At 35.2% G+C, this 27867-nt stretch overlaps 3 protein-coding genes across 4 annotated transcripts; 2 read left to right on the forward strand and 1 right to left on the reverse strand.

Moving 5' to 3' along the window:
- The first annotated feature begins 1745 nt into the window (after positions 1–1745).
- Positions 1746–4732, forward strand: LOC142982158 (regucalcin-like). Its single transcript, XM_076128518.1, has 6 exons — positions 1746–1900; positions 2168–2357; positions 2677–2874; positions 3229–3444; positions 3924–4042; positions 4460–4732. The coding sequence occupies exons 1-6, from the start codon at positions 1826–1828 to the stop codon at positions 4706–4708; spliced, it is 1047 nt and encodes a 348-aa protein (XP_075984633.1). The 5' UTR covers positions 1746–1825; the 3' UTR covers positions 4709–4732.
- A 143-nt stretch (positions 4733–4875) lies between these two features.
- On the reverse strand, positions 4876–17047 carry Hcs (holocarboxylase synthetase-like protein). 2 transcript variants are annotated; one of them, XM_076128516.1, is made up of 15 exons: positions 16619–17047; positions 16222–16478; positions 15844–15997; positions 14959–15727; positions 14354–14549; positions 14004–14128; positions 13864–13890; positions 12909–13041; positions 12209–12385; positions 10218–10400; positions 9742–9927; positions 9388–9494; positions 9006–9106; positions 8323–8539; positions 4876–8030 (listed from the first exon to the last, which is right to left on the reverse strand). In XM_076128516.1, the coding sequence occupies exons 1-15, from the start codon at positions 16752–16754 to the stop codon at positions 7847–7849; spliced, it is 2952 nt and encodes a 983-aa protein (XP_075984631.1). In that variant the 5' UTR covers positions 16755–17047; the 3' UTR covers positions 4876–7846. The 2 variants fall into 2 exon arrangements, with proteins under 2 accessions (XP_075984631.1, XP_075984632.1); XM_076128517.1 differs by lacking the exon at positions 13864–13890.
- A 1541-nt stretch (positions 17048–18588) lies between these two features.
- On the forward strand, positions 18589–27643 carry LOC142982325 (uncharacterized). Its single transcript, XM_076128768.1, has 8 exons — positions 18589–18926; positions 20586–20641; positions 20725–20859; positions 21492–21630; positions 22259–22326; positions 22468–22602; positions 22957–23097; positions 27177–27643. The coding sequence occupies exons 1-7, from the start codon at positions 18788–18790 to the stop codon at positions 23086–23088; spliced, it is 804 nt and encodes a 267-aa protein (XP_075984883.1). The 5' UTR covers positions 18589–18787; the 3' UTR covers positions 23089–23097; positions 27177–27643.
- The last annotated feature ends 224 nt before the right edge of the window (positions 27644–27867 follow it).

A 27867-nucleotide genomic window follows, 5' to 3' on the forward strand; every position in this document is an offset into this window, starting at 1 on the left:
GTGGCCGGGGACGCAACTCTATAACACTTGCTCACCACCGTCGACCTGGGCATGCGTGATAGCGTCATTAATGAGGGGAAATCTGAGGGACGGTTCTCAGCAGGTATATTGTAGAAATGGTTTTGTTAATTATAAATTTCCCTTACTATTATTAAGATGTAAGAATAACGATTAGGACTATAAGAAAGGGTTTGAAAGCGTTGGTATATTGCTGGTTTCCAGTCCAATAATAATAAGACAAAGATAAAATTTGCTTTGTACAAAACGTATTGCATCGCCGTACTACTTTGTTTATATAAAAAGAGGAAATTTAATTAGCTTAACAAATATTTTCCACATCAACACGTATCGATTGTTTTTCAATTTACCAGATGAACTAATTAAAAAAAAATACTGTGTACCCAGACATTGTTATTGTTTAATGTAAATTATTATTGTTACAGCATTGGAACAGGTGGTCGCAGACCTATTAATGAAGAGTTTTCAATTGAGAAGTTTTTTGATGTTTATGTCCAATATATTAAAGGTAAAAATATTATGTAAATACAAGCAAAACGCCTCAAAGACCTAAATATGATATTTTAAAAAAATCATTTCAGCACGAAACGTCTGCGGTATCCGACGGGTATCTGTGTGAAATGAAAGTAGTGATGCCGCTTGGGAACTATCTATCTTTAGAATAATATCTTTCAGACAATAAATACCTGTAGAAACTCTACAGGTACAGTCAGCTCCAAAAGTAGATGATCATACTCAATCTTTTGAAACCCTATAAACTGAAATGTGCACATTATTCCATGGAAAAACATTTGCCATTGATTTAAATGTTTAATTCTAACTCATTCTAGGTAGAATTAATCTAACCTGATCAAAATCAGGTGATTTTATCAGTTATTTACTAAAGTTACGTAATACAGCGGTTTTGAAAATATGAAGTTGTTAAGCGACTTTTGGAGCTGTTCCTACACCTAAGTTCGACATACGATCAGATGGACGAACATGCAAACATGACAAATCTGTATGGGTTCTCTAGTCCAACCATTCGATTATAAAATACTAATTACGGTATTTTTATTGACTCTACGTTGTTTCTCTTCACGTCAGACGATTGATAAGACACCATGTGCGTCAAACCGTCAAGGATGTCTGCAATAGCGCAAACAACTGCACGTGAAAAACGTGAATAAATACTGCAATTAACATAACTATTTAGTTTAGGTACCTGCATATTAATCCTACTACTTTCACAAATGTTTACAATAAGCACTTTCTTTAATCCATTGATGCCAGAATGAGGAAGGAATTACTTTAACACGCTGGCGAACTGTCGGCTTAGAACTTTGCATCCTAACAAAAACTGTGTTAGAGAAGTCTCAGGCACATTAGGCATCGGGTGCATAGCGATGTTTTTCCTTCAACGTTAGAACAATGATACCTACCGGTAGGTAGGTATAGTTATTTCTCAGACACATCTTTGAAAAGTCATTGGTGTATTCTTTCGGGTTTGAGCTCTCGATTACTTGCGTGATACGCCTATGCTTAGACATGTCGTATTACTGCTAAAGTACATTTTATTATGTAAGAAAATATTGATTTTAATGAGTGGACATAATCAATATGCAATGAATATTATTCACAATTCATTCCACTTATAAATTAAATTTTATTTTTGTACAAATTAAATTAAAATACAGATGTAATGAAGGAATTTCGACGTATTACCTAATACACTAATTATATTTCTCATGGTTTGATAAAGCATAGCTAGAAAGTGCTGAGAATAGTACCATTCATTACAAAATAAGAGTTATAGTGAATTGTGACAATGTTTCCATTCAGTCGGCTTTCTGTCTATCATATTATTATGTGTTTTTTTATACCTTTTATGCCAACAATTTTTGTAAGTAATTTAAGTACTGACTCCTTACTAATCAGCAGTAGGTAATTCAGTTGTTAAATTGTCTTTGAAATTATTAACATGCCATTATGTCAGTCATTGATTGTAATGTAATAGTCAGAGTTATTACTAATAAATCATGAACAAAACTTTCCAGATTTGCTATGTAATAAATAATAATATTAATTATTTATTCATAAAACGGCATTTATATAGTGTTGTACAGTATCTTTATATTTCAATGTTGTATAATGAATGGCTTATATCCAGGTACAAAATGTTAAAGAAGAGAAAAAAAGCACGCATTATAAAATATTTGAGTACACGAACCTTACGTTCGATCACGCAGAGAGTCCGGTGTGGGATTCAGACACCAACACGTTGCTATGGGTCGACGTTCTCAACCAGGACATACACTCATTAAACTATTATACCAAAAAACATAGGATTAAACATATTGGTAAGTGATTCCCAAAATTACACGTGATATTAGGCCGCTATCCCACTGGCGTTTTACGAGCGTTGGCGTCTCCAACGTGTACGCAGCGTGTACGTCGCGTGGCAAGCGGTAACGTTCGCTGACCGCGACGATAACACCGCGAATAATATGGTACTATTACATAACAACAGTTTTCAACGATTTATGATAAATAATCAGATGTTTATGTTTCCTTTCAGGACTGATATTTCTTTATAATTTTTCATAGACGAGTATTATACCCGAGAAATGAAGGTCTATTGTGTTATTTTATAATCTCGTTATATTTGTACATTTCTAGCCTATGGCGAAGTGAACATAATAGTGCCTATAAAAGACAGTGATCGTTTGTTAGTGGCCGTCAAATCAGAATTATTTCTTCTGGATTGGAACAAAACAGGCAATGCTGCTTTGAGACTTCTCGCACGATTTGATGAGTGCTTGCCAGGGAACATTCTGAATGAGGGAAAAGCGGACGTGATGGGAAGATTTTGGGGAGGTAAAAAACTTTATGACATGTGAATGTTTTGCTAATTAAAAGTGGATAAGTAGATAAGCTTGTTGATAAGTATTGGATAACTTCTCTGACAGTCTTCGATGTATAAAGTAACACCAAATACTACACTTAATACTAATTAAAAAAGAAGTTAATAATAATATATAATGTCTTTATCAATACCTATATACCCAATATAGACATATCTCGAGATCCAACCCCCCTTTGTTCGGGAGGAGATCCATGCTCAGTAGTGGGATATTCATGGAATAAGAAATGTATCTATATTGTACGGTTTTCGGAAAACTGACTTTACACTTACAAATGTTACATTTTCTATTCTAACCTATTTTTAAGGTACCAAAGGCCGTCAACAGAAGGACAAAGTTGAAGTAAATGAAGGATCGCTGTATAGTTTGGAGGCTCCATATTTCGTAGCTAAGGTCCACGTGAGGCCTGTGACTATATCCAACGGATTAGTATGGTCGTTGAACAATACGGTCATGTATTACACAGACTCGCATACGAGGAAGATTGATGCATTTGATTTTGATGCAGTAAAGGGACAATTAAGTAAGAATACAGTTATAAAATAATTACATACATACATAAAACGCTTTTTTTCCCTTGGAGTAGGCAGAGACCAAAGAACGCCACTTGGTACGATCCTTACAAACTGCCTTTGCTTCATAAACATTCTTACATCTTCATACAGGACCGCTGGTCATTAGTCATTTATCTATCTATATATACTAATATTATAAAGCTGAAGAGTTTGTTTGTTTGAACGCGCTAATCTCAGGAACTACTGGTCCGATTTGAAAAATTCTTTCAGTGTTAGTTAGCCCATTTATCGAGGAAGGCTATAGGCTATATGACATCACGCTACGGCCATTAGGAGCGGAGTAGTTATGAAAAATGTTACAAAAGCGAGGATGTTTTGATCCAGTCTCTCTTAAGTGACGCAAGCGAAGTTGCACAGGTCAGCTATTATTCATAAAAATAATGATAAGTAAGTAAAATACCTAACCTGAAATTATATTTTTTCCTAGGTAATCGACGCACAATCATAAATTTGTGCAAGGAGGGGTGGCGGAAGGAAGTGATACCAGATGGGATGACTATTGACAAAGATGGTTTCTTGTGGATTGCTCTCATGTTTGATGGATGTGTAAGTTAGTTTTAAATTACCGGCCCAACATTACGGTTATACCTCTAGTCTAATAACTTAGTAGAGAACCTTGGCGTGCATTATTTGTCTTGATTATAAAAACAACGATGTTTATTTTCAAAAATAAGTACTTGCATAAAATTTTCGACCGTCAGGTGCTTGTAGGTGACCGATGATCTTAATTCTGAATTTTGTATAACTTAGTCACACGCAAAACTTGCACACAAGGCATTTTGCTATGTTGTTGTACTATACTGTATACTTTGTGTGTGCACGCACTACACACGCACACGTATACGCTCGCAGGATTCACACAGTCAAGTCTTAAAAACTAATTGAATAACATACACCCATATGGTTATAAAATGTTGCCCGAAGGGTACTAAATGTTAACTATAATAGAATTATGCTAAACAGGTAATCCGCGTAGATCCAGACAGACGGCGTGTGGTCGAGGTGCACCGTCTGCCAGTCTCCCGCACCACATCTATGACGTGGGCGGGGCCAGACCTAGACGTGCTCGTCGTCACCACGTCCAGGCGAAACATGGACGAAGCTTCCATACGCGAACAACCACTCTCGGGCGCTCTCTTTATGTTACACAATCTTGGCACTAGAGGAGTTCCCGATCATAAATTCGTGTTTCCTAATGTAACTAATTATTAACTTTGTCGCTAGCACGCTTTATATAATAAAGAAATTAATTAGGGGTATTTGCCGGTTCGTATACTTAAATCTGGGATAATAGGATTTTTGTGAAAGTGTAGGTAATATTTTTTTATATTTATTTATGAGTGTAAGTAATGTTATCGTGTGTAAAAGTAAATACAATATTTGCTTATTAATGAAATAATTTATTAGAGCACATGAATACAACCAGAGTAATGTAACAAGAGACTGTATAACATTTTAAACTCTATCAATAAATAACATCTAAACAACATAACATCACATGACAACAGCGAGGAGGTGACTAGAACTGTGACCCTTCAGTGAACAACAAAGTGCGACCGCCGCGCATCGCGCATCGTCACTAATATCCTTTACTTTAAATACACCATCTATAAACTTAATGAATGTCGCGAAAATTTTAAATTCACATACAATTTCTTATCGAATCATTAATTTCCGAAAGTTATTACAAAAAATATTTCAAAGATGCGATAGTTTTGTAAATCGTACAACGCTACTTAATGTCTAACAAATACATATAATTATTATATTGATTGCATGTGTTACGATAACTTTGTTTAGGCACATTGTTTTCACATATAATACAAAGAATTGTAATAGTTAATGAACAATAAAAAGCTCTAAATTACTTAACATCATGTTTTTACAAAGTGAAATGTTAATTACACTCAAACGCGCAAATACGAATCGACGCGACGTCATACAATTTTATATCAATAAAAGTTCTCAAGATAGAGATATAAAAGGTTTATAAATTGAAAGCTGAATAACAGAGGTACACAGTAGAGCAAAATGTCGTCAGAGTAAGTTCCGTTCTATAATTACTAAAATATTTTACCTCTTAACAGTACAATACATCCGGTACTAAAATATTCATCGATAAAGATTCGTAGTATTGAAACATGAACAATAATAATTTGGGAGGTATATAGCAGTTCTATAACAAGAAATGATAAATAAATATAAGTCGAGTTCTCGATAACCGCACCACACACCTTACAGTTAATTGACGTAAACCGACTAACTCACTAGTTTGCTTCTTTACAAGATATTGAAACATGTCTATTCTATGAACGGATAATTTACAGCACAATCATACGTTATACTTTACATAGAAACTAACCGCTATCCGATATAAGAGCACTGGCAGTGGTGTGGCTGTTCATACTAAGTGCTACGATTACATTCTCGCTACATACCAATATATTGTATTTATAGGTTATACACAGACAAATTGTCCAATCAGGTACCTTTCTTCCGAGCTCGACCCGAGCGTGCACGTACGAGAGTGCGTATTACATTATGGTTCTATAGAACACTGCACAGTGAGGCTAACGTACGTCGAAAATTTGTCCATGTAATACCCATCCGAGGGTACGATGCATGCGACAGATTCAGCGGGGTTCAGGAAAGCCTCACAATATTAACTCCTTTACTTACAATAATAGTTATTAATTTATACGTACTCTTTTATTCCTCACCTTACATTAAGTAAAGAAGAAACAAACAGTATCGTAGATTTATAACTTTTATTTTTTTCAATTTTGATCAACTCCTAACATTCTTGTGACATCGTTTGGACAATTTGGTCTGCGCCAATTAATGTTATAGTATATGATGTTTTGTAATATATTCAGCAATCCAGTGAACACACCGATTACTTATGCGATAAACTTGTTTATGTCACTTACATTACGATATTCATGTTTAATTGTTTGTGCCTAATGTGACGTTCACACCGAGAAATCCTGCGAATTTAGGCAATCGGATCAACAATAGTAACGAAACGTTACTATTGTTGATCCCATTGTCCGTAAGTGAAAACTTTAAAATATTTTTATGTCGGTCTTGAAAAATATTCAGGGAGCGTGTACCTGCACGTACGTTTCAGCGTACACCCTAACAGCAAAGATGATTTAATAGATAATTGATGTGATTATCTACGCCCATAAGTTTATGCTTAAGCCCGTAATAATCCTTGGCGATGGCCGGAAAAAGTGTCTTGATTATACCATAATACGGTCTTAGTGTGAACGTCAAACGAAACTATAGTTCGTAGATACTTTTAAGATATGGATACATACGCCGGTATCCTGACTATCGTATATTTGGCTACCTACCTACCCTCTAACATTGATAATATTCCATCGCATAAATTCCTTTATTATATTTATAATTAAACTTTATGAGAAATTTTCAACAAAGAGAAACTATGTTTAATTAAAGCTACCCGACAAAATCCCACACTCAAATACTTTATAGTGACTTTTTAAGATTATTCACAATACACCTTTATCTACTGGAGTTTACTGGACCGATCTCTCCTAACAAACTAAGCTTAGTTAAAACGAAATTAATAAAATTTGAAACCTGGTAACAAATCATCACAAAAATAACTCTATCGTCCGTCATTACCGTACACGCCTTCTTAATAAAGATAATGTATGACGCATGGTAGCGCGCTGCTCCAAGCTATCATTAAACGAGACATGATCGCTTTCTATAACACCACACGTCTTCCATATACCGAAATACCAATTCATTAAAATTAAATCAAATGAGCAACTAAGGAACTTTTTAGTCATTGCTTTGCAATACGAGTTTCAGTTTTAAATACAACTGACATTAAGCAAAGCCTAACAAAGATCAAAATATACAAATATATCAATATAATTTGTCAATTTATCACAATAAATGTATAAATATTCTCGATTCTTACACCGCTAGAGAGCCGTAAATATTAAAAATATCACCGAATAAATTTGGAATAATAATTTAAATTAGATTTTACGAATAATTTACATTCCCGCCTTTAACACTACAGATCTAATAGTTCTGGACAGTTCGATTCCAATGTGCACTTCACTCATATACCGTTGAATAAATTCACCCCACCTTAGTACTAACAAACAATTTTATATCGACACTACAGTACACTTGTTATTTGTCAGTAACTCACACGATTACCTTATTTACGCGGTAAGAGATAATATATTTCCTACACACGGCACTAACGCCTTAACATTGTTCGCTATGTAGATTATTCAAGGAACGATCTAATACCAACTTGTTTGATTGCGATGGCTCGCTTGAACGGGTGTTATTTGTTGGCTACAGTGGTTTAAGTTTTGGCGCGATGAGCCCTGTCATGATGTCGAAGGAGTTTCCATTAGGTTCGACGCGTTGCTCGCCTTGCTCCGTACGGACTAGAAGCCAGCCCGCCTCGTCCAATCCCACTACCGTGCCCTCTACAGGAGTCGATGACTCTGAACTTTGAATGCGGATGGACTCGTCCCTGAAGCAAAATGTGTGTCAAATTAAACAAATAATATAATTAGTTTTATATGCACTGTGACGTCAGTAAGATTTATTCGTACACGTGTACGAATTTGTACGCCCTTGCATGAGTAGAAGGTATGATTCAATTCAACTTTACGTAAACTTTTTTAAAATGTCTCCCTTTTGGACACTAATTTGGGTCACACATTCGGGACTTAAGAGAGCCTATAAAGACCCGTTTATCAATTTGGTACCACTTGAACGATCAACCTGGACTACATAAAAACATAAACATTTAGTCAACTCACTTATGCAGCCAGTACTGATAATACTGTTCGAAGAAGGCATGAGTGCCGCCCTCCGTGTTGATGTAGTCGATGATCCTCTCGAGCTGGGAGGCGTACCTCGCCAGGAACTTCTCCACGGTCCAGGGCGCCAGGGCGGTGCCGTGCTGACGGTTGTGCTCCGAGATTATGTCGTTGATGCACGTCGTTGGGACGCTGTTTGATATGTTCACACCCGTGCCTGGGACAATATTTTGTTGTTAATTTCGTGTTAATTTGCTGTGGTACGACGAGCACCTAATTTTAGTTTAAACGGTATTTAAAAAGATGGATGATAAAACAATTAAAATCCAAAAAAAATAAAAATAAAATCTACGTGTAATTACATGTACAATTTTATTACATTTTTATAAGATTCTGTACGACGAACTTTTTTTAAAATATGTATACACATAAATTTTTAACGTCTGGTCTGGCGAATCCACAAGGGAAAGGTGTAAGTAAAAATAAATCTCTAAAATCCTCACTCCCAAGTTATTCCCAAGGTTAGCTTTTAAAATTTCCATTGTTCTCACATCGAAAGGTTGTATTGTCAAATCAATAACTAAATCCCTGCATCATTGTACTTTGTGGCCGTCGTTTGTTTGCTAACTAATTACCTCGTGACATATGATTCATTGTTAGTTATATTTGTCAAATGTATTTACCTATATTGACGTAGACATCGTCGCCGCAACAGTTCGCGTTAGTTATCGTGCCACCGATCTTCACGTCACGACCAAAGTAAATGTCGTTAGGCCACTTTATCCTGGAAAGTCAAGATACAGTTAATTGCTATACATTGCATACATATTCGTTAAAAGGTCTGTCACATAGATATCGCTATACCACTATTTTGTTCGAAATAAATCACACTATCAGTAAATAACAAAACAAACGAAAAACATTGCCAACGCGATTTGTTTAGATCTCTGGCTTCCGTAGTTTGGTCATTTCATAGTAACACTTGTATTTGGTATCAAACATACTAAACATAATGTGTATTATAATATTTCGAGCTAGTGGTATGGTATAGTTAATAATAAGTACCTAATATCCAAGTGTTCGTATGCGGGTACGGAGCGGATGGCCCGCACGGCAGCGAGCGCGGCCGCGTGCTGCAGCAGTGGCAGGGCGGGGGTTATCTTCTGCCAAACCTGCAAGTCACAATACACATTAATACAGATCCTATTTGAAATTCCTACAGTGCAAACGAAGATGACTCTTTACCGGGTGTCATTGCCTAGGAACTATTAGTAATTATTTAATTATTAGACTGACATAAAACGTAACTATACTAATGGGTTAAGGTCACTATCCTTTTAGAGCAAATAGGACATACGAAACTACTTTAAGAAATGCAGATTCCCAATAAAATAAACCACACTTATATTTTAGTCATACCTGCAGCGACATGCAAGCCTGTCCCCGCGGTCCGATCCATCGGTTCCCGGCGCGGCCCCGGCCCGCAGTCTGTCGCAGCGCCACGGCGCCCACACCGTGTGCTAGCGGCACGTTGGTCACGTTGTGCGTGCTCGCCATCACGTCCGCGTACACTACCAGCCGACCCAGAGCTACTGATGTTAGGTTCTGGAAAGTTATACTACTATTGTACTATCCACACACTGCTGAAATACAATATTTAAGGCACTTGTAAAGTAAAAAAAAACCTCTTTCATAAATGGTTAAATCGATTTTCATTCCTGTCGTTGACGTTACATAAAATGGGACTATCTCATTAACGTCTAGTTTCGGGTTTAGTAAACAGGTCCTTTAAGACCTGTTTATGTATGAATTGATAACAACGATGAGTGCAAGAAGTGAGTTAAAGAAATGGCATATTGAAGTCAGATATTGTGTAATGTGATCCTTATACTTACATCAAAATATTCAACGGTGGAGAAATGTTCGGGGCACTCGTACACGTAGACAGGCAGGAATGTGTCGGAGGGCGGTTCCCTGGGCGCCTCGCCCCGCAGGCACCACTGTACGTTGACGTTGTCGCACCACTGCACCCGCGCGCCCTCCACCACCGGGCACCGCTCCACCAACTGCAGCTTGTGCTGCGTATAGCGAGCGTACGTGTTAGTGCACGTATACGTAGTACGGACGACTGATGAGTGGAACTTTCTGTTAACTGATACTTGGACGATGGTTTTTTCTAATAGTTTCAATGAGACTAATTGAGGCGTAAGTGAAGAATGTTTATCGATGTAAATAGCATTTAACTGTAGTCATGTTACTTTTATATGTGAATAGACGAAGTTAAGACTTATCACGGTAATTTCGAGTAACAGAAAGCTCCGATAAATTAACATGCAACATTGATAGATAAATTAAAGATCAAATTCACATTGAGTTTACTTTTTAATTTTAAAATTTATGCTAATTTTTAAACTGCAAAAGCGCGATCGAAATGTATCTCGGTGACCTAAGCAATGATTTAATACAATTTATTTTTCTTGACAATGTATTTATTTCGATGATTTCAAATGGTGTGTAGCTGTGAAATAAGAAATCATTAATACTAACATTAGCAGCATTTTTATAATATTAAAAAGAATTAAAAACCTCAAGCGATCTGCGTGCACTTGTTACAAAGAAAATATCGTACTTTGTGATTATTTCTAAACATACAAAAGAAGCGTAATTTTATTGAATAACACAAAAATTTCAAGAGTGAGAAGGTCGTAAATAGTTTTGTCCTGCTGTGTTATAAAGATGCAAGATCGTTGTACATACGGATGAGAAAACAGTGAAAAACATTTCTTTTTGCAATTATTCTAACTCAACACAATAACTCGACCACCAAACTGTACGAAACCGGAAAAACATAATCCTGTTTCCTTTGCTTATGCTGTAGTTCGCATTTGTATATAGCACAATGTGCCTATGGTTAGTGCTTTATATTAGTGTCGATGAAAAGCATCTCACTCTTAAAACCTTATTAGTGGCGTAGACGTAGAGTCCGTACGAAAAAACAAAGTGCGTGAAGCGTGGTGTGTCTCACCGGCCATCACACCGTCAGGTGGCCGGGGGCCGCGCCCGACGACTTTCGCCACGCCGCCTAGTGACAACACCCTCTATAATACCTCACTTTTGTACCATACAAACTAGGTGATGACTGTGTGAAAGCATTATGTATTCGACAACACTACCACTGACATATTATACTATTGCCGATTTTTTTAAATTAACACTCAAAACGGTGTGTTTAAGTTTCAACAGTGATTAATACATTTATTTTTAAAGCACTCTAATCACTTATGTAGATTTATAATGTAGTTTTAAGATTCGTTGCGATAGTTTTTTTAATTAACGTTGCGATTTTATGTGTTTTTGTCGTCATTGTTAGTGTAATGAAAGGGAAGTCTTATATAGTAGATTTACAAAGTCGTTAGAAGAAAACTGTAGTGTTTATGTGTTGCATGAATACACAATGCAAACTCATGAATGATCTACCAAAGTATTAGTATTCAAATGACGGTGTCACTAAGAAGCCCAACGTAACGTGAGAAAATTCAACATTTGTTCATACCTAATCAAATATAACATTACATCTAAATGTCTGTAAATATGCATGTCATATCACAAATTATGTTTATACTACTTTACTCCTAGTACAATCAATAAATAACGTTCCCTATAGGAGACATTTATATTTTGATAAAGAACGTTTCTTAAACTATTTTGTTACAAGGAATTGTATCTATGTCCGACTTCTGTCGAAAAGTGTTTCTCGTTTATGTAGTGTTTCTGTGTAAACATTTATCGTGTATCAAAATATAAATATCGTTCAGCAATTGCTACTTTAATGGTGATGCGAAATAAACATATACAAGTGATGTTGAATGCTTGTAGTTTTGCTCACCACATGGTTTCCTAGGAAGAATCCTCTGGTGTAGTCGACCTGCGCCAGTTCCTGAGGGTCCCTGACATGGAGGCCGAGGATATCGCCTAGTATCTTGTGAATAATTCCCAGTCGAGCCTCGTTGCTTTTCATGCCTTCCTCGCCTAAGTAATCGCTTGGGTCCGCTTCTAAATGAATCTAGAATGTAATTGGAAAACAATATTAAGTGAATGGAGCTGTGGAGTTTGAAAATTGATGGGTCAAACGTCTTTATTCTTGGATGTAATAATGCCATGCATTTTATTTCATATTTAAAGATCATTTTTTTAGTTGAATGTTTAAACATTTTATCATTGTTACTACAATACTCTTGTGACTTATTAAGATAAAAGAAAGACCTAGGTCGAAGAGTTATCGTCAGTTCGGGGTGACTAAAAATCAAATACATGTAATGTAGCTAACTGTGCATGATAACACAAAGATAATAATGAATGCGGAACAGTAATTTTTGGGGACAAATTTGACATTTTTATCTCAAAATTTAATAGGCAATTTCAAAAACGGCACATCTCACTTTACATATTCATGACATGTGCTCTTTCGTAAATAGCAAATTTGATTATCTTGTACTCATTACAGCATTATGTTAAGTATTAGTGAGAGTGCGTTAATATTAGCAAACACTTAGTACAAGTTCACTTGCCCATGCTAAATATCATACCTGTGAGAATATAGCAATGCCGCTATTGGTGCCGTCCGTAGCCTGTAACAATGAGGGCGTGCGCCACGTCTCCTCTGAAGCCAACACTTGGATGTCCAGCTCATGGCCTGGATGCCCCGTATACTTCGAAGGCCTATACCAGTACAGAATATGAATAACCAACCTTTTCATAGACTTGGCCTACTTGGTGTATTTATAAATCGTGGATAGATAGTTCTACATAGCGTATTCACAAGGCTACTATTTTACGTGATATTCTCGAGATTCAAAAATATATTTTTCCTTTGTAAATGAGTTTGTAGTTCAGGCTTGGGGGGTGCAGTTATAAGCCAAGTTAAATACTGAATTAACTAATTTAAACTTTTTATATAGTGATTTTTAGCAACTCTGATGTTATATTTTTGCTGTTTTAGAACTCGAAATATCTATATTCTACTACTCTACTGTAAAGTATGTATTAGCCATAGTCCTTTTCAGCCACTCTAATTACGAGATTATTTATTGAAATCGTAAATGATGCATTCTGAATTGTCATATAAGCAATATTAGTTTATGAACAGATTTTTCATACAATCACACTTTGAGGTCTACCCACACTAGGAATTACATTCTCAAACATATCTGGCAAATACGTAGACCGTATCCGTAAACGTGCGTGCACGTGCGTATACGTTGGTATACGTAAACAAAAAACGAAAAATTTAGTTTCATAATTTCTAGTGTGGCGTAGACCCCAACAATAAGACGTCACAACTACAACACATACATGCATATTCATTGTATACAAACCAAAATGAAGGTCAACCATTCATGTAACTTTATAATGTAAATATTAATGTTCTCGTCTTTTACCGTGATAATAAAACGTAAATGAAAATAAACCACTAGGTATGCAGAACTATAGTGTTACGGCTGAAAATCAAAGGACTTCTAATACAATAGTATGTTTGCATACCGATACATATTATTTTCCTGACTTGCTCTGTAAAATGTTATAAAATATTTATATCAACACGTTTTTATTAGGTTTTTTTTAACAGACACACGGGACACATTTACACATATATTATTATTAAGTAAAGAGAATGATCTTACTGTCTGTCGCTTTCGGTGGAGAACTGTTTTTTCGCGGGAGACGCCTGGTAGCAGAATATGTGATGTTTCATCTTCACTGACTTCCATTTATCGTACGTGAATTGTACTATTTCATTTTCACGGACCTGATAAACAAAGGGATTACTTTAAACTAATTCTTTAAGAAACAAATTAGACTTGAAAAGGAACTGGGAAAAGTTAAGTTTAAAAACGAATTATTGCAACATAGCCCCAAATACGGTAATCAAGGTGACCTGAATCTTTTGACTTGACAGTCTTATGAGCGAACAAGTTTAAGTGACTACAAAATCTTAAACAGTTGAGAAGGTAGGATGTATAGCAGTATTTACCTCAGCAGTTTTGTAGTATGGCAGTACGGCGTGCAAGAGGTCGGAGCAGAGCGCGAGCAGGCGGCCGCCGGACAGTAGGTGTGCCAGCAGTAGAGGCGCGGCGCGGCCCACACAGCCCGCCACCGCCACCAGGGCCGCGCGCCCGCGCCACGCGCCGCCCTCCAGTGTCTCCCGCGACACCACGTACAACGTGTACCTACGCACGTATCACACGTACAATCATACGTCTGACTAGGACGTTCTACATCATGTAGCGATGCAGCCCAGTGCGAGTTATTGCGATGTTTGGCGTGCATCGATATCGTAGCTGATTAAGATTTAAAATCAAATATTACTTTAGGGAAGCTTAAAGTTTAATATGTGGTTGATAAAAAAATACAACTAAATATTTACGATTTCCTAAAATCTGGTAGTAATGTTTCAATTGAATGATAGAAACAATGGTCAATGCTGGCTCAATAAAATAAAGCATGATTATATATTGGTTGCAAAATAATACATTCTTACTTGCCTCATTATCGTTTTCGAATGTGATAAGCTCAGTTTCAAATTGTTGTTTGAAAGCGCAGCAGATTATAATAAATACTTAAGACACTCACACTCACCTATCGCAATCCAGCACCTTTCTAAGAGATGCCTCCAAATTATCTCTAGCTACTACACTATCAGAATATATCAACACATTTGGTGATTTGGTATTCACTAATGGACGGGAACTTTTTACAGATTTAGGAGTGCTCTGTTGAGATGTTGAGCTCCTCGGTTTTTCTTCCTTCACTGGTGGATAAATATCAACTTGCGACTGCGGCCTCTTAGGCCCAGTCGTACTAACTATCCTTTTATGAGTGGTAACAGACTTTATTTGGCTAGATATGTTTAACAGAGAGGTAGAGAGCTGACTTGTGCCTTTCTTCAGATCTAGTTTTAAACTGGACTTCTTAGGTGTAATGTTATGCTGTATTTCTACAGTAACATTTTCGACAACCACTTCTTTGTCCTCAGGCAGAAGGTCAGGCTCGTCTGATTTCTCAATGACAGTCTTATGTATAGGTTCTGGCATTTTATCTGCCTCCTCAGATTTGTCTTCTTCAGCTGACAATGACTTGCCAGTATTGCAGCTGACATCAGCTAATGTTACAGGTCTCCTGACTGGTGGTGGTTCAAGCACCAGGTCACCACTGCTGCCGTTCATATGTACAGGATGTTTGTGATCAGACTTGATGTCTACAACCTTGGATAGTTTCCTTAGCAGTGCTGCATGTACTGGCCATTGAAACTCATTGACTGGCTGTTTGAGACTGTATTGAATGTCACTGCGAAGGCTTCTCATTGAGGGATCTGATGCTTTGTTTGGTTCTCCTGATACCTGGACAGCTGGAACAACATTATATGTTAGATATTCATGAAGTAAAATGAACCACCAGTTACCAGATTTGTTTAATCTAATTATATTTTGAGAATTGAAGGCAATAATCAGAGTGTATACTTACTTTGTATCCTAACCACAGGCAGATTGTGGTCTATAACAAACTCTCCTCCGACAAAGTTGAACCCTATAACACTGAGATGTTCGATGTTAGTCTTCAGTACTACAGCTAAGTGTGAACCTGCCTTCCACGCTATTGGCTGACCCATTGACTCCAGCTGCAACAGTATAAAGAACAATATTTAAAAAAATTGTAGTCACATTTCATGTTCTACAGGTTTAGATTTGATGGTTAAAGAGTTTTTTATGTGAATGAAACATTTGTTTACATATGATTTTGTACGACTGTTTATTTTAATGCATGGGGAGGTGTGTCACATACAAAAGTTGTAATTACATCAAAGAAAATCATAAAAAGTTATTAAGGATAAGAGGATCTTACAGTAACAATATCCTGTCCAGAGTTCTCATGAGGGTCCATCTCACATTCAAACAGCACATCAACATCCAAGTCTGTGATGGGTGACTGGTCACTGGAGCCGAGAGGTAGACCACCAGCACATGACACCCAGTCATTGATCTCTATGCACTGTGTCGGCTTCATGCTGCAGATTCTAGTAGCATTTGTATAGTCCAGCAAATCACACAGATACGCATTCTTTGGATTTGTACACAATTTAGAACTTAATGTGGGGGTTTCTGAAAGAGATGAATTCAGTTAATTTATTGAATCCAAAATTATAGGAGTTGATTGACATTATCATATGAATAGTAAATATTAATTTTACATGTATGATTGTGACATAACACCAATAGTGAATATAGAATATAGTACTCACCTGCAGCATTTTCAGGAACTTTACAGAACGCGACACTCGTGTTACCACTCAGAAACTCTAGAAGACGAGCTCTGAATGAGCGAATGCGCCAGGTCTTTATAAAGGTCATTGCAATGTAAATCGGAGTGAAAAGCATGGTCACAACTAACACAACACCGTCGCACAACCCTAATACAGCAACATTTTTACAGCAACGCACTAGCGATTACCAAAAAATATTTAAAACTCGAAGAAATTGGGTTATCGATTCTAAAGTCCATCGATGCAGTAATTTAATTTCGTAAATAAAAACGTATAAAATACACGATAAACAAACTGTACCTACAACGTACAATGTTTTTACACCTACGCAATACAACTACGGCTAAGCTTTCTTATATTTCTAATAGAATATTACTGAAATTCAATAATTCATTTTCAGTCGCAGGGTCTCCCAGTAACCTAATACGTTTCGTTTTACGTGTGTATACGAAGTAAGGGGATTCGTTTCTCTCACTTAAGCAGACCTTAGTGAAATATTGTATTTGTAAGTTTACGAATTATCTTGATTTATATCAGAGTTATAATTACAGGTCAATAATTTAAGGAATAATAATTGTAATTTATTATTTTTAAATAATGTTTTAATGTTTCTTGATTAGAAACCGTGTAAAGAAATAACATCTTTAGCTGTCAAATAACTTTCGTCTAGAAATTTACAGAAGTGCAAAAGGTGACAAAAAAACAGTCCTTCCAAATAAAATACTTGGATTAAAAATTGTTAATGTTAATTAAATATTGCTATAATAAATAGATGGCTTATACAGTATCAGCTATGATTAATGACTGCTTATTAGTTACAATGAATATCAATGAAATAGATAGGATTATAAATGAACAATTTAAGTAGCACTAATAGATGGTTTCTAAAAAGTACTAGGTAAATGACTGACTTGGGAATCAAATCCTGAACGTCCACGTTAAATACATTAGTAAGTGCTAGTTAAGGGAAACTTGATCTATTGCTTTCAATAACAATAGTTGGTTATTTTATTAAGTTCAATTAAGTACCTATCTAGCTATAGGTACTTAAGCTGAACAAAATTAAATGATAATAGGTAAGGTATGTCCTTAGATCCCTACGCTAACCATTAGAAGTTATTATCTCAGCTAGAAACTAATTAGACATCCCTCATTTACAAGCAATGTAATCGCATTATCGTCATTCATCGTCACGAGCGGATAATGTAAATATCAAAACATTCCTTTATTTAGACTTTAAACATATTATAATAGATAGGATACATTGTTAATGAATTTAAATGTATCAATTAATAAGTAAGTACAGATAGAGATAAAATTAACGATTAAAAAGGTTCATTTTACTGTTAGATGATGGAAGTTTTATCGGCCTAGGTCCTCTCATTTTGATGGCAGAACCTTGGCTAAATGTGACCGTAATTTTTAAATATAAGTATCTCATAAAATCTGGTAGGTACCTATAGCCCCTATAGCTATATTGAAAAGGTGATGTTTATGTTATAGGTAGATGTTGGCATTTAGCTAGGTACCTACGTACCTAGCTAAATAAGTAGGTGGACATAGGCTAGGTGCACTTCCTGACCTTAAATTTCTCCAGCCACGTGAAAACAAACAGGTATCATCTATCAATCACGTTATTAGTTTACATTGTAAGTATCTAGAAGTTACCTACTTTCATGGAAAACACCTACTGATAAGATTTTCGCGTAAAAATAATATAAATACTCAAAGTATTTTACATGTCTTTTTTGCTTATACGATGCTTTGCGAATTCCTTAAATTTTGTATACAGAAGTACAAAAATACGTGATAGAAAGTAAGTACAAGAAAAACAACAGTCCATCATTCTTGGTGTTTTATTGTGACCGACATGAACTTGCAATATTCCTGTGCTAATTACTTACCTAAATGTGGGTAGATCAATAAAACTTAACGAGTTTCAATTTCAAATAAACAGACAGGTAGTCGAAGTGAACGTGACTCGTATCATGGCTGTAAAGTGAAATGCAATGCACAGTATAATAATATAAGTAGTAGAAATTAAAAGGGGTCCGATTATCGTCTGTTGTTTACGAGTGCTCCGTAGTGATAAAAGTGTCGATGATATTTACATTGGTGTAGTTGCCGTTAGAACATCGTACAGAGTGCATGGCCGCCCGCGATAATCACTCGATCAGTTACCGTGCGCTCGGTAACTTCAAAATGGAGTTAAATTTTATAACAACTTTAATAAAACACGATGTGAACCATAATGTGAAACAGTGCTTCAAATCTAAAAAGCCTTTCAGTGAGTATTTGTTTGCTTCTTGCTTTATTTAAATTCGAAAATTGTAAAAGTAATGTATAAAATACAATAAAAACATACTCAGGTCATATCTTCCTTTTATGGCTATGTCGGTAAGCTGATCATGTAGAAATTAATTTATGTTAGACTGTGTTTCTATTAAGGAAACCGTTAAAATAATAAGGTACCTATACTAATACTTAACCATTCCCGCTATATTTTAAGCCATCTAAGTAGGTACAATCAGCAACAAAGGTCGTTGCAAAAGTCATTATTTCTTAAAAATTTGTATGCTCTGTAAAATCTGTTTCATTGGATTGGGATTCGCAACCCCAATGCACCCTGACTACATTGTTGTTGATTGGAACATTAGATATAACACGTTTTTTGTAAGTAACTTTACATAATTATAGAAGACATGGAATAACATTTTCCCTTGAACGTAGAAGTGAAACTATCGTGGCTCCTTAGAAGTTTTCCATTACTGAAGGTCGGCTGTCGATATCCTGCACGCTTGTTCATTAACAAATTATATAAGAAACAATACTTTGACGAACAAATTCAAGTGATAGTGTTATGTAGTTTAAGTGATACTTTCTTATCACACGCTTTATCATTAGGAGGGCCATTATTATAGTACTTATATATCTTCTCATTACATTAGTTTCTGTCGTAAACACTATTTAGTTTGCGTAAATATCGTATGAAACAAAATTTATTATATTGTTGTTATTTACATGTAAATGAGGTTCGCGAAACAGTTCCACCACGCTGTTTGTTATTTGTTGTACGCGAACTATGCAAGTATAGATGAAGTTCATTGAACCACCAGATTTTGTATGAACTGGTATCTATGTTTGTTCTATGTTATCAGTACTTAAAATTGCGTAATTGAACTGGTCTAATTTGGCGGTGACGTGGACGTGACTACTGCCACACATTATGTACTTACCTATGTAAATACAAGTAAATCTATTCATTAATGTACCTGTAAAACACATTATGATGCCGAAGTCCTCCTGTCTGCCGGTAAAGTCACCTGGCTGGGTTGACTGCACGTCACATCTCGTAGAATTCGATCTTCGAATGTAGAACTCGGTATACCCTAATGTTTTGACACTTTGATGCCGATAGACACACAGTAGAAAAAAACGTTGATAAGTACTCAATTTTTATTTCTGTTCAATAAATACACAGTACAGTCAACGTACTTACTTTAGGTAAAGTAGGTACCTACCTATTTGGATGTAAACAGGTAGTCAGAGACCTCTCCGGTGAACTCGATTGCAAATGACCGGTAAAATTCATAACAATGTGTATCTCAATGAACTATACAGTTTATCTCATCTGCAAAAATACTACACTTTCGCTCACTATTTGTAAATATTTAACTTTCCAATTCTTCCTTTGTGATAAAGAGTTTCTTCACACTGAATTAACGTAAACCGAGTAGATATGTGGTCAGTAATTTGTTTACTTTTTGGGTTCAACGTAATCATTTAATTTGCAGTAAAAACTGCATTTACGAAGGCAATACACTATTGATAAGAGGCTAAAGAACTCGAGATATTGTAGGTACTGGGCCTATTGACCCTTTAATTCATTGAAGGACCTACAGATATTCCAAAGAATGAGTATTCAGTTGTTTTCTTTATTTTGCAGTTAGCAGAAAAGAAGAAGTTATGGCGATAAAAAGCAAATTTCCCACCAAAATACCCGTAAGTAGTTATTTTTTTAAGTTGAATCCTTTACAAAATACATTGGATTAATAGTCAGGCTTATATACTCTTTATTTTTGCAGCTAATAGTAGAGAGGTACCACAAAGAAAGGAATCTACCAACGTTGGACAAATCAAAATTCTTAGTTCCAGAAGACATAACAATGTCACAGTTCCTAGTTATTATACGAAATAGAATAAAAATTAAACCAAACCAAGTAAGTGGGAGTTTAACACCTGTATTTATTTAATTAGATACCTAATGGAAAATGTAGGGGTCTTCCTCTTTTAAAAATTAGGATATTAAATCCGTATTATGAATAATGGACCATTATAATTATGTACACACTAATCGTGTCAGACAACCTTTGATTCTCATAAATTCTGGTTAAGTCCGGTTATATCTTACTGTAGACTACCGTCAAGTAAAAGTATCCGTGCACTCAGCGATAAATCAATTAGCGCAACAGATAATTAATTAATTAATCCTATGATAAAACAAATGGTTCTTGATGTAGCGCTAAACGGAGATTTATGTCCCAGTGACGCAGACTGTACCTACTCAGTTAGAAAATTTATTGTAAACATAATGGTTTCAACACACTATGCGCTACTAATGTAGTGTGCAGAAATCTTAGACGGTTCGTTGGATCGAATTCTATCCTTGTCAAAGGGAATCTATAAAATAATGAATAGAGGAACTAGAAATAAAATTATTTTATTTAAGTAGATTGATAATGTCGGCACCAAAAGACGCATGAAATATGTACGTACTTATCATGTGTTATGTGGTTTTGTTGCTGGCATTCATTAAAATTATTCTTATTAAAATATTTTAATATTTGAACAGGCGCTATATTTGATAATCAACAACAAATCAATGCTGAGTATGAGTCTGACGATGGCCCAAGCTTACGAGAACTATGGAGACGAAGACGGGTTCCTGTACATCACATACGCGTCGCAAGAAGTCTTTGGATACCAGGATGGTGAGAGTGAACTTATTACTACAATTCCATATACTATAATCTTCTGTCAGTGAACGCCTACTGTAGTGAATTTTTTAGATATCTTTGATATAAGAAAGCCTTATTACCTAGTTACGTAGGACATATGACTAAGGTAAACTATGGTAGGTCTATCGCTTACCTACTAAAGATATGTTTTTGCAACCGATCGTGAACTGAGCATACTTTTTCTACACATTAAATTGTCATGGATTTTGTCTTTAATATCAAGAATATTATGTATATTTTTGATTCATTTTAAAACTAGTGTTGCTTTATAAAACAAAATTTACATACCTACTTATGATTAGCTCACCTTGATTCCCACGATTGTGAAACATTATTTAAATATTCAGACGTAAATTGCAACAGAGTTAGCGCATCTGCAACACTTTGGACAAAACAGTAAGAAGTGTTAATTGGATAAGTGTTCACGTCTTTAGGTATAGCTACACATTTAATTAGAAGACTACATATCAACATTATCTTACTACTGTAGAATAAAAAGACACGGCCCACTGTATTCAAACGATACGTCTTTAATCTCTTTACCGTTCAATAGATCTTTGTATAAAACAAGTTGCCACATTATCGGTCCGTTTTCTTACAGATATGAACGTGAAAGTGTCTAATCAAGAAGTGCAAGCTATAAGACATAGGTTCCCGAATAAAATTCCGGTAAGAAATAAGTAAACCTTATTGAAAATATGCATAAAGTCCGTTTAAGTAGTTTTACTAAACTTAGCACGCATTTCATGATATTCCTTACCTTTCTGGTGTATTTAAAAGTGTTTTAAAAAACCTGTTTGTTTTGTTTAGTTGTATGTGGAGCGCTATGTGAGGGAACGCGAAGTGCCAGCGTTGGGCAGAAACAAATTCCTAGTGCCACAAGAACTAACCATGTCCCAGTTCCTCTACATAATACGGACCAAGATGAAACTAAGAGATTCACAGGTTAGTTCCCTAAACTATTTATTTTCTATTCTCCTTATTATTAAGGCGACTACTCCCTATGTGTATGTGATTTGGGGTCCCCTACATTCCTAGAATGGATGAGCCACTGCAATTCTATAAGGTAAAAAAAAAAAAAAAAAAAAAAAAAGGTATGCAATGCCATCACTGATGGGTGACTAACATTTAGCGGAAGATACCTAACCTTCTGATATTGACAACTCTAGTCCAATGGTATTTAGCCTAACCCTCTCCTACAAAACCTACTTATTCTCACATATCATAACATTGGACGGTACTCGAACATACCCAACTTATTAAGCATCCAGTTCATAACGGAGTATTGTTTTGGTTCAGGCGCTATATTTGCTGGTGAACGACAAAGTGCTGGCGAGTCACAGTATGACGATGGCGCAAGCGTACGAGCAGTTCCGCCACCACGACGGCTACCTACACATCACGTACGCCGCGCAGCAGGTCTTTGGATGAACACTCGACGTAAGTGCACCACCTTTCTTACTGTTTTTGTTTGATAATTGATGAGATAATTGAGTTTTGCTGGGTATAGGTAATTGACTTTTGGAGTCCTTTAATAAAAAGTCTTCTTATCATCAAGTGACATGGTCTAGAAATCGCTTCTTTCGGTCACTTTTAAACCAACGATGTTTAAAGCTTCTTGTAAAATAGAAGGCATAAATTATGATGGAGCAGGTAAAGATGACGTATTAGTTGAAATGGTAGTTGCCTCAAGGATTCGAATCCCAGACGTGTAATAACAGGTGTACGCACAATGTACATAGTGCCCGCAATCTGTGTTAGTAAAGTCGATACATTGGCATCAACACAATGTAAAACATACGACAAAACTATGTCAAACACGTTATTATCAATACATATATTTTTAGATGTTTATTTAACAATGTTTTTGAACTTTGATAACAAGTTTTAGATCAAAGTTTATAAATAAATTAAAGAATAAAATGTTTTATCATATTCATAATATTGTTTATCCCTGTACGAATGGCATCAGTGTTCAATAAAGTTCAATTGTGATTAGAGTTAACAATGAACATACTCTGTCAAGGGTGCAATGATTCTGCACTAGACATCTTTTATTTATCACATTATTAGTATTTTTATTAAAAAAAATACATTATCTTATATATCAAACTATCATGTCACGTTGTTGATGATGTTAGGAACCGTATTCCTCCGAAACGGCTTGACCGATTCTCATAAAATTTTGTGAGCATATTGAGTAGGTCTGAGAATCGGCTAACATTTATGTTGCTTTTTTTTATATTTATATGTCAAAACAACGTTTGTCGGGTCAGCTAGTGTTTATTTATAATGAAGTAAGACAGATCGTGATATTTTGATAATTTTGACAACCTGACCCGACCTCGACATTTTGGGGAAGAATCTTTAAATAAGAAAAATATACTCATTAAGCAAATTTGTAAGAAATTCTGTTTTTAAATACAAGAAGTCAAGACGTGTAGATAAGACTTGGATATAATTTGCAGCAGACATTAATGTGTTGATAAATAGCTTTGATTTAATAAACTTGATTGCAACAAAGTGAGTGTTATCGCGAAGAAAAACAAGTGCTAATTTATTGGACGTCACTGCTCCGTTATGTTGTAGATAAAAACTGCAATTAGTAATAAAATATAATGGATAATTACATGCAGGAAGAAGTCAAAGAACAGATTATTATCCAATGGTTATAGAAGTTGAGCAAACATGCTTGTTATGATGAAATAGTCACATGACTGGGGAAAGATAGCTCTAGTTCTTTATCTTTATCGCATAAAAAATAATTCACGATTAATTAAATAACGGAAAGGCATCGGATAAATCGTTATGTTTATCTAATTATAAAATGCTATGATCCTATTAATGCCTAAGTTAAGATTGTAGACTTGTTTGCAATTTTGTTTACTCGCTAACAATGGGTGAAATCAGGACCACGACAATCATAAGTTTGTTGCTTTAACTGAGTTGAGAAGTTGTCCAATAGTCTGGTTTCACATCACATAACTTCTATCATAGAGGCTCGTAGGTTACAAACAACATAATGATATTAACATAAACAATTTGTTTTTCATAAATGCCTAGATAACGGTACTTTATCTATCGATATTGCAAATGTATTATGATTATGAACTATTTTATTACCCATATAAAACTTATCTACGAGACTTGGGGGATAATAGGCGGCTGATAAACTTTGTTCCGTTTAGTGAGAAATCTATCTATGAGTATTGACGCATACTTAACAAAACATTGGGCATAATTAGTGTACAAATATCGTAAACAAAATTAGGCGAGATATTGTGAACGATTGTCTATTTTCTGGCAACAATAACCGAACTATTATAGTAAGTACTATAGAAAAATAATAAAATTTCATCCAATAAGGTCATAATTGCTAATTAGTAATTTAATAAAAAATGTCTAAAACCATATAAAAATACCTATCCAAAAATAATTCAAACGCATTGTTATCAAACATCCCGTTACTCATTACTTAACGAGGTCTGCAATATAAAAATATACTTTCATTCTGTCTGGTTATTTTTTTCTGTTTATCTGTCAGGCCAGGGATCCTACGGCAATGAAATAATAATATGTGCATATAAATTGCACGGAGGCTGCCCGCTGTGATAAGATACCGCAGTGCAAAAATTAACTTGTTGTGGTCACCTAATATCGAGTTACTTTTTATATGTACAATACATACAAGTTGATGCAGGGTCAGTGCACTCTTATCGCTTGTTGCTAACTGCACTTAGATAAGCCTCTCTTAGCAATTAGTCAAATGTCAATTGGCTGTTTAACTAATTGCATGCTTAGGAAGTTAGGTGCTAATTGTGATGTTTCTATTACCACTTATTTGGTTGTTATTGACTTATGACTATATTTTTGAACGCAAATAAATACAATCACGTATTTTTCCCAAACGGGTAGGTTAACGAACGCCACTTGGTGCGATTCTTACAAATTTCATGAAATTTCCCTTGCTTCATTCACATACCAAATTGCCGATATGCCATACATCTTGTAATACAAGACACATGTTTAATTATTTATTTTAATATTACTGAATAAATACAGCATTCATGATACAATAATACAATAATCTACCTACAATATTACTTCCAGTCATTAAAACAATAATCTCAGTCGTAATTCTATTTAAGGCAAATAATGATTGTCTATTTGAAACTAATTGGTGTGTAACGAGTGGAATTTATACGACGACCTATGAACCATCACTTTTACACCCCACGACGATTAAACCATCACGAACACTATTAGAACAGAACTATATATTGCCCGTGGGACCGCCCTACTAAGTTAAAAAATAGATAAATATTTTTTTTACTGCAAATACTTGTACATCGTTTACTTTAGTTTAATACCAAATGATTGACTTTATTTATACTTTCATTTTGCCGAAAATATCTTGGAATAAATCCACTAATATTTTCGAAAAATCGATCATTAGAAAACTTCGAGCAAATTCGTAGTAACTTTCCAAATAAAGAACTTGGGAATTCTATAGACATTTTTACCACAAAAAAAAAACGGCAACAAGTTTACAGAACAGAAACAATACGAGTTAAACTCGAAACATAAACGACAGCTCTGGAGCGATACAAAACGAACCTGTATTATTCCATAGCATTTAAAGACAACACTATTTATGTCATCATAATAAGTTTATCTCAGGTCACGTAGCACAAACATGCAGTGGAGGCGAGGACTGTATTTCTCTTTATAAAAGATAACGTCGATTTATGTGTCCTTTCCGTTATTATTTGAACCCCCCAAGGCCTGTTGTCGGGGAAATGTACCAGCAAGTTCTAGATAACAATGCGACTACACAATGTCTGCTATGTAGGACGGTGTTTGACGTATCTCTAGTTATAATATTTGGAACTTTTAGTTTTAATTGTTTGGAATCACGCGTGTCGTTACTAATATATTAGGTCGGGGAAAAAGTCTTTTCGCTTTACAGTATGTATAAACTTGTAGTAAAATCTCTTTGGCTTCAAGAATCACAAATGAGTTCATTAGGTTTTTTTCAGTGAGCTCGTGAGGTACCCGAATATTGAGCATTTTTGTGTAGAGAAAAGATTTTATTACAAGTTCATACATACTATAATGCGAAAAAACTTTTTGCCCGACCTAATATGTTTTATGTTTCAAGAGCATAACTCGTATAATATGTGCATACGCCACAGACTTCTACACATGCTAACGTTTCAAAGTAACGTACCCGCTGCACGCTTCAATAGCTAAATGTACCTAGAGCTTTTAAGATACATAGTATGCATTTTATCCTTTTTAGCCTTTTGGATTGACATTCAATTGAGACACAATCTGAACTTGCTAAAATCTTTGTATACACAGTGTAATGCACCATAGAAAACGGAACAATAACAGTGTCAATGGTCCCTGGATGTTGATTACAATTTCAGGATGTATTGCATACTCATATTATGTAAATTAGATAACTGCAACGTTGATTGTACATTTAAAAAATAACATTATTTCTCTCTTTTCAGGTGCATGCTATGGATCGGAGTAAACGAATGTTCCTGGTGTCTTCTATTATAAAGACTGATAGTATTTTATTTTCTTCCTATTGTGATAGTTCTAGTTAAAAGTTTTTGATTCTAAGTCACGTATATGGCGTCGAATGGCTGGACCTGCAGCGATTGTGCTCGTATGATAATGTAGTTATAATTATCCTAAGTTAAATTATCTATAAAGTGCCATTGTAATCATTTAAAAAATGACTTAAGTGCAATAAAGATGGTAATCAACGTCGTATGATCTCGAAAATATATCCAAATGTAAATTATTATTATTTTAAGGCTTTTGTGGTGTCCCTTTATTATATTGTCACAAAGAGGACACGTGAAATCTCGTATTATGCAAGTAACGTAACAAGGATCTGAATCAAATTATGTAAAATGTTTCCTGTTGATATATCCATATAGTTTACACTCTAATATATTTTATAAATAAGTTTACGTGTTTTAATTTCCCAATATCCCGCACAGGAATAGCGCCCGATTGTGTTTGATGCACCCTTTGTTCTGCTAGAGCCATTTGATTTGGCTCATTATCATAATGCTGTGCAAAATATTAATGCATTTGAACCAATAAAGTATTAAATAAAAAACTAATGAAAAAGTTTATGTTATCTACCTACTACTAAGAATTTGTAACTACTTCCCATACTTCAAAAAC

This window comes from Anticarsia gemmatalis, chromosome 21 (genome assembly GCF_050436995.1).
Source record: "Anticarsia gemmatalis isolate Benzon Research Colony breed Stoneville strain chromosome 21, ilAntGemm2 primary, whole genome shotgun sequence".
In the NCBI taxonomy this organism is placed as follows: Eukaryota; Metazoa; Arthropoda; class Insecta; order Lepidoptera; family Erebidae; genus Anticarsia; species Anticarsia gemmatalis.

Excerpts from the sequence above, each read along its gene's own strand:
- Hcs (XM_076128516.1), bottom strand. The coding sequence starts at position 16,754 with ATGCTTTTCACTCCGATTTACATTGCAATGACCTTTATAAAGACCTGG. Across the intron at positions 16,479-16,618 it reads AGTTCCTGAAAATGCTGCAG|AAACCCCCACATTAAGTTCT; the intron begins GTGAGTACTATA and ends CATCTCTTTCAG. Across the intron at positions 12,386-12,908 it reads GCATTGCTATATTCTCACAG|ATTCATTTAGAAGCGGACCC; the intron begins GTATGATATTTA and ends ATTACATTCTAG.
- LOC142982158 (XM_076128518.1), top strand. The coding sequence starts at position 1,826 with ATGTTTCCATTCAGTCGGCTTTCTGTCTATCATATTATTATGTGTTTT. Across the intron at positions 2,875-3,228 it reads GATGGGAAGATTTTGGGGAG|GTACCAAAGGCCGTCAACAG; the intron begins GTAAAAAACTTT and ends CCTATTTTTAAG. Across the intron at positions 3,445-3,923 it reads TGCAGTAAAGGGACAATTAA|GTAATCGACGCACAATCATA; the intron begins GTAAGAATACAG and ends ATTTTTTCCTAG.
- LOC142982325 (XM_076128768.1), top strand. The coding sequence starts at position 18,788 with ATGGCCGCCCGCGATAATCACTCGATCAGTTACCGTGCGCTCGGTAAC. Across the intron at positions 20,642-20,724 it reads AATTTCCCACCAAAATACCC|CTAATAGTAGAGAGGTACCA; the intron begins GTAAGTAGTTAT and ends TTATTTTTGCAG. Across the intron at positions 22,327-22,467 it reads GGTTCCCGAATAAAATTCCG|TTGTATGTGGAGCGCTATGT; the intron begins GTAAGAAATAAG and ends TGTTTTGTTTAG.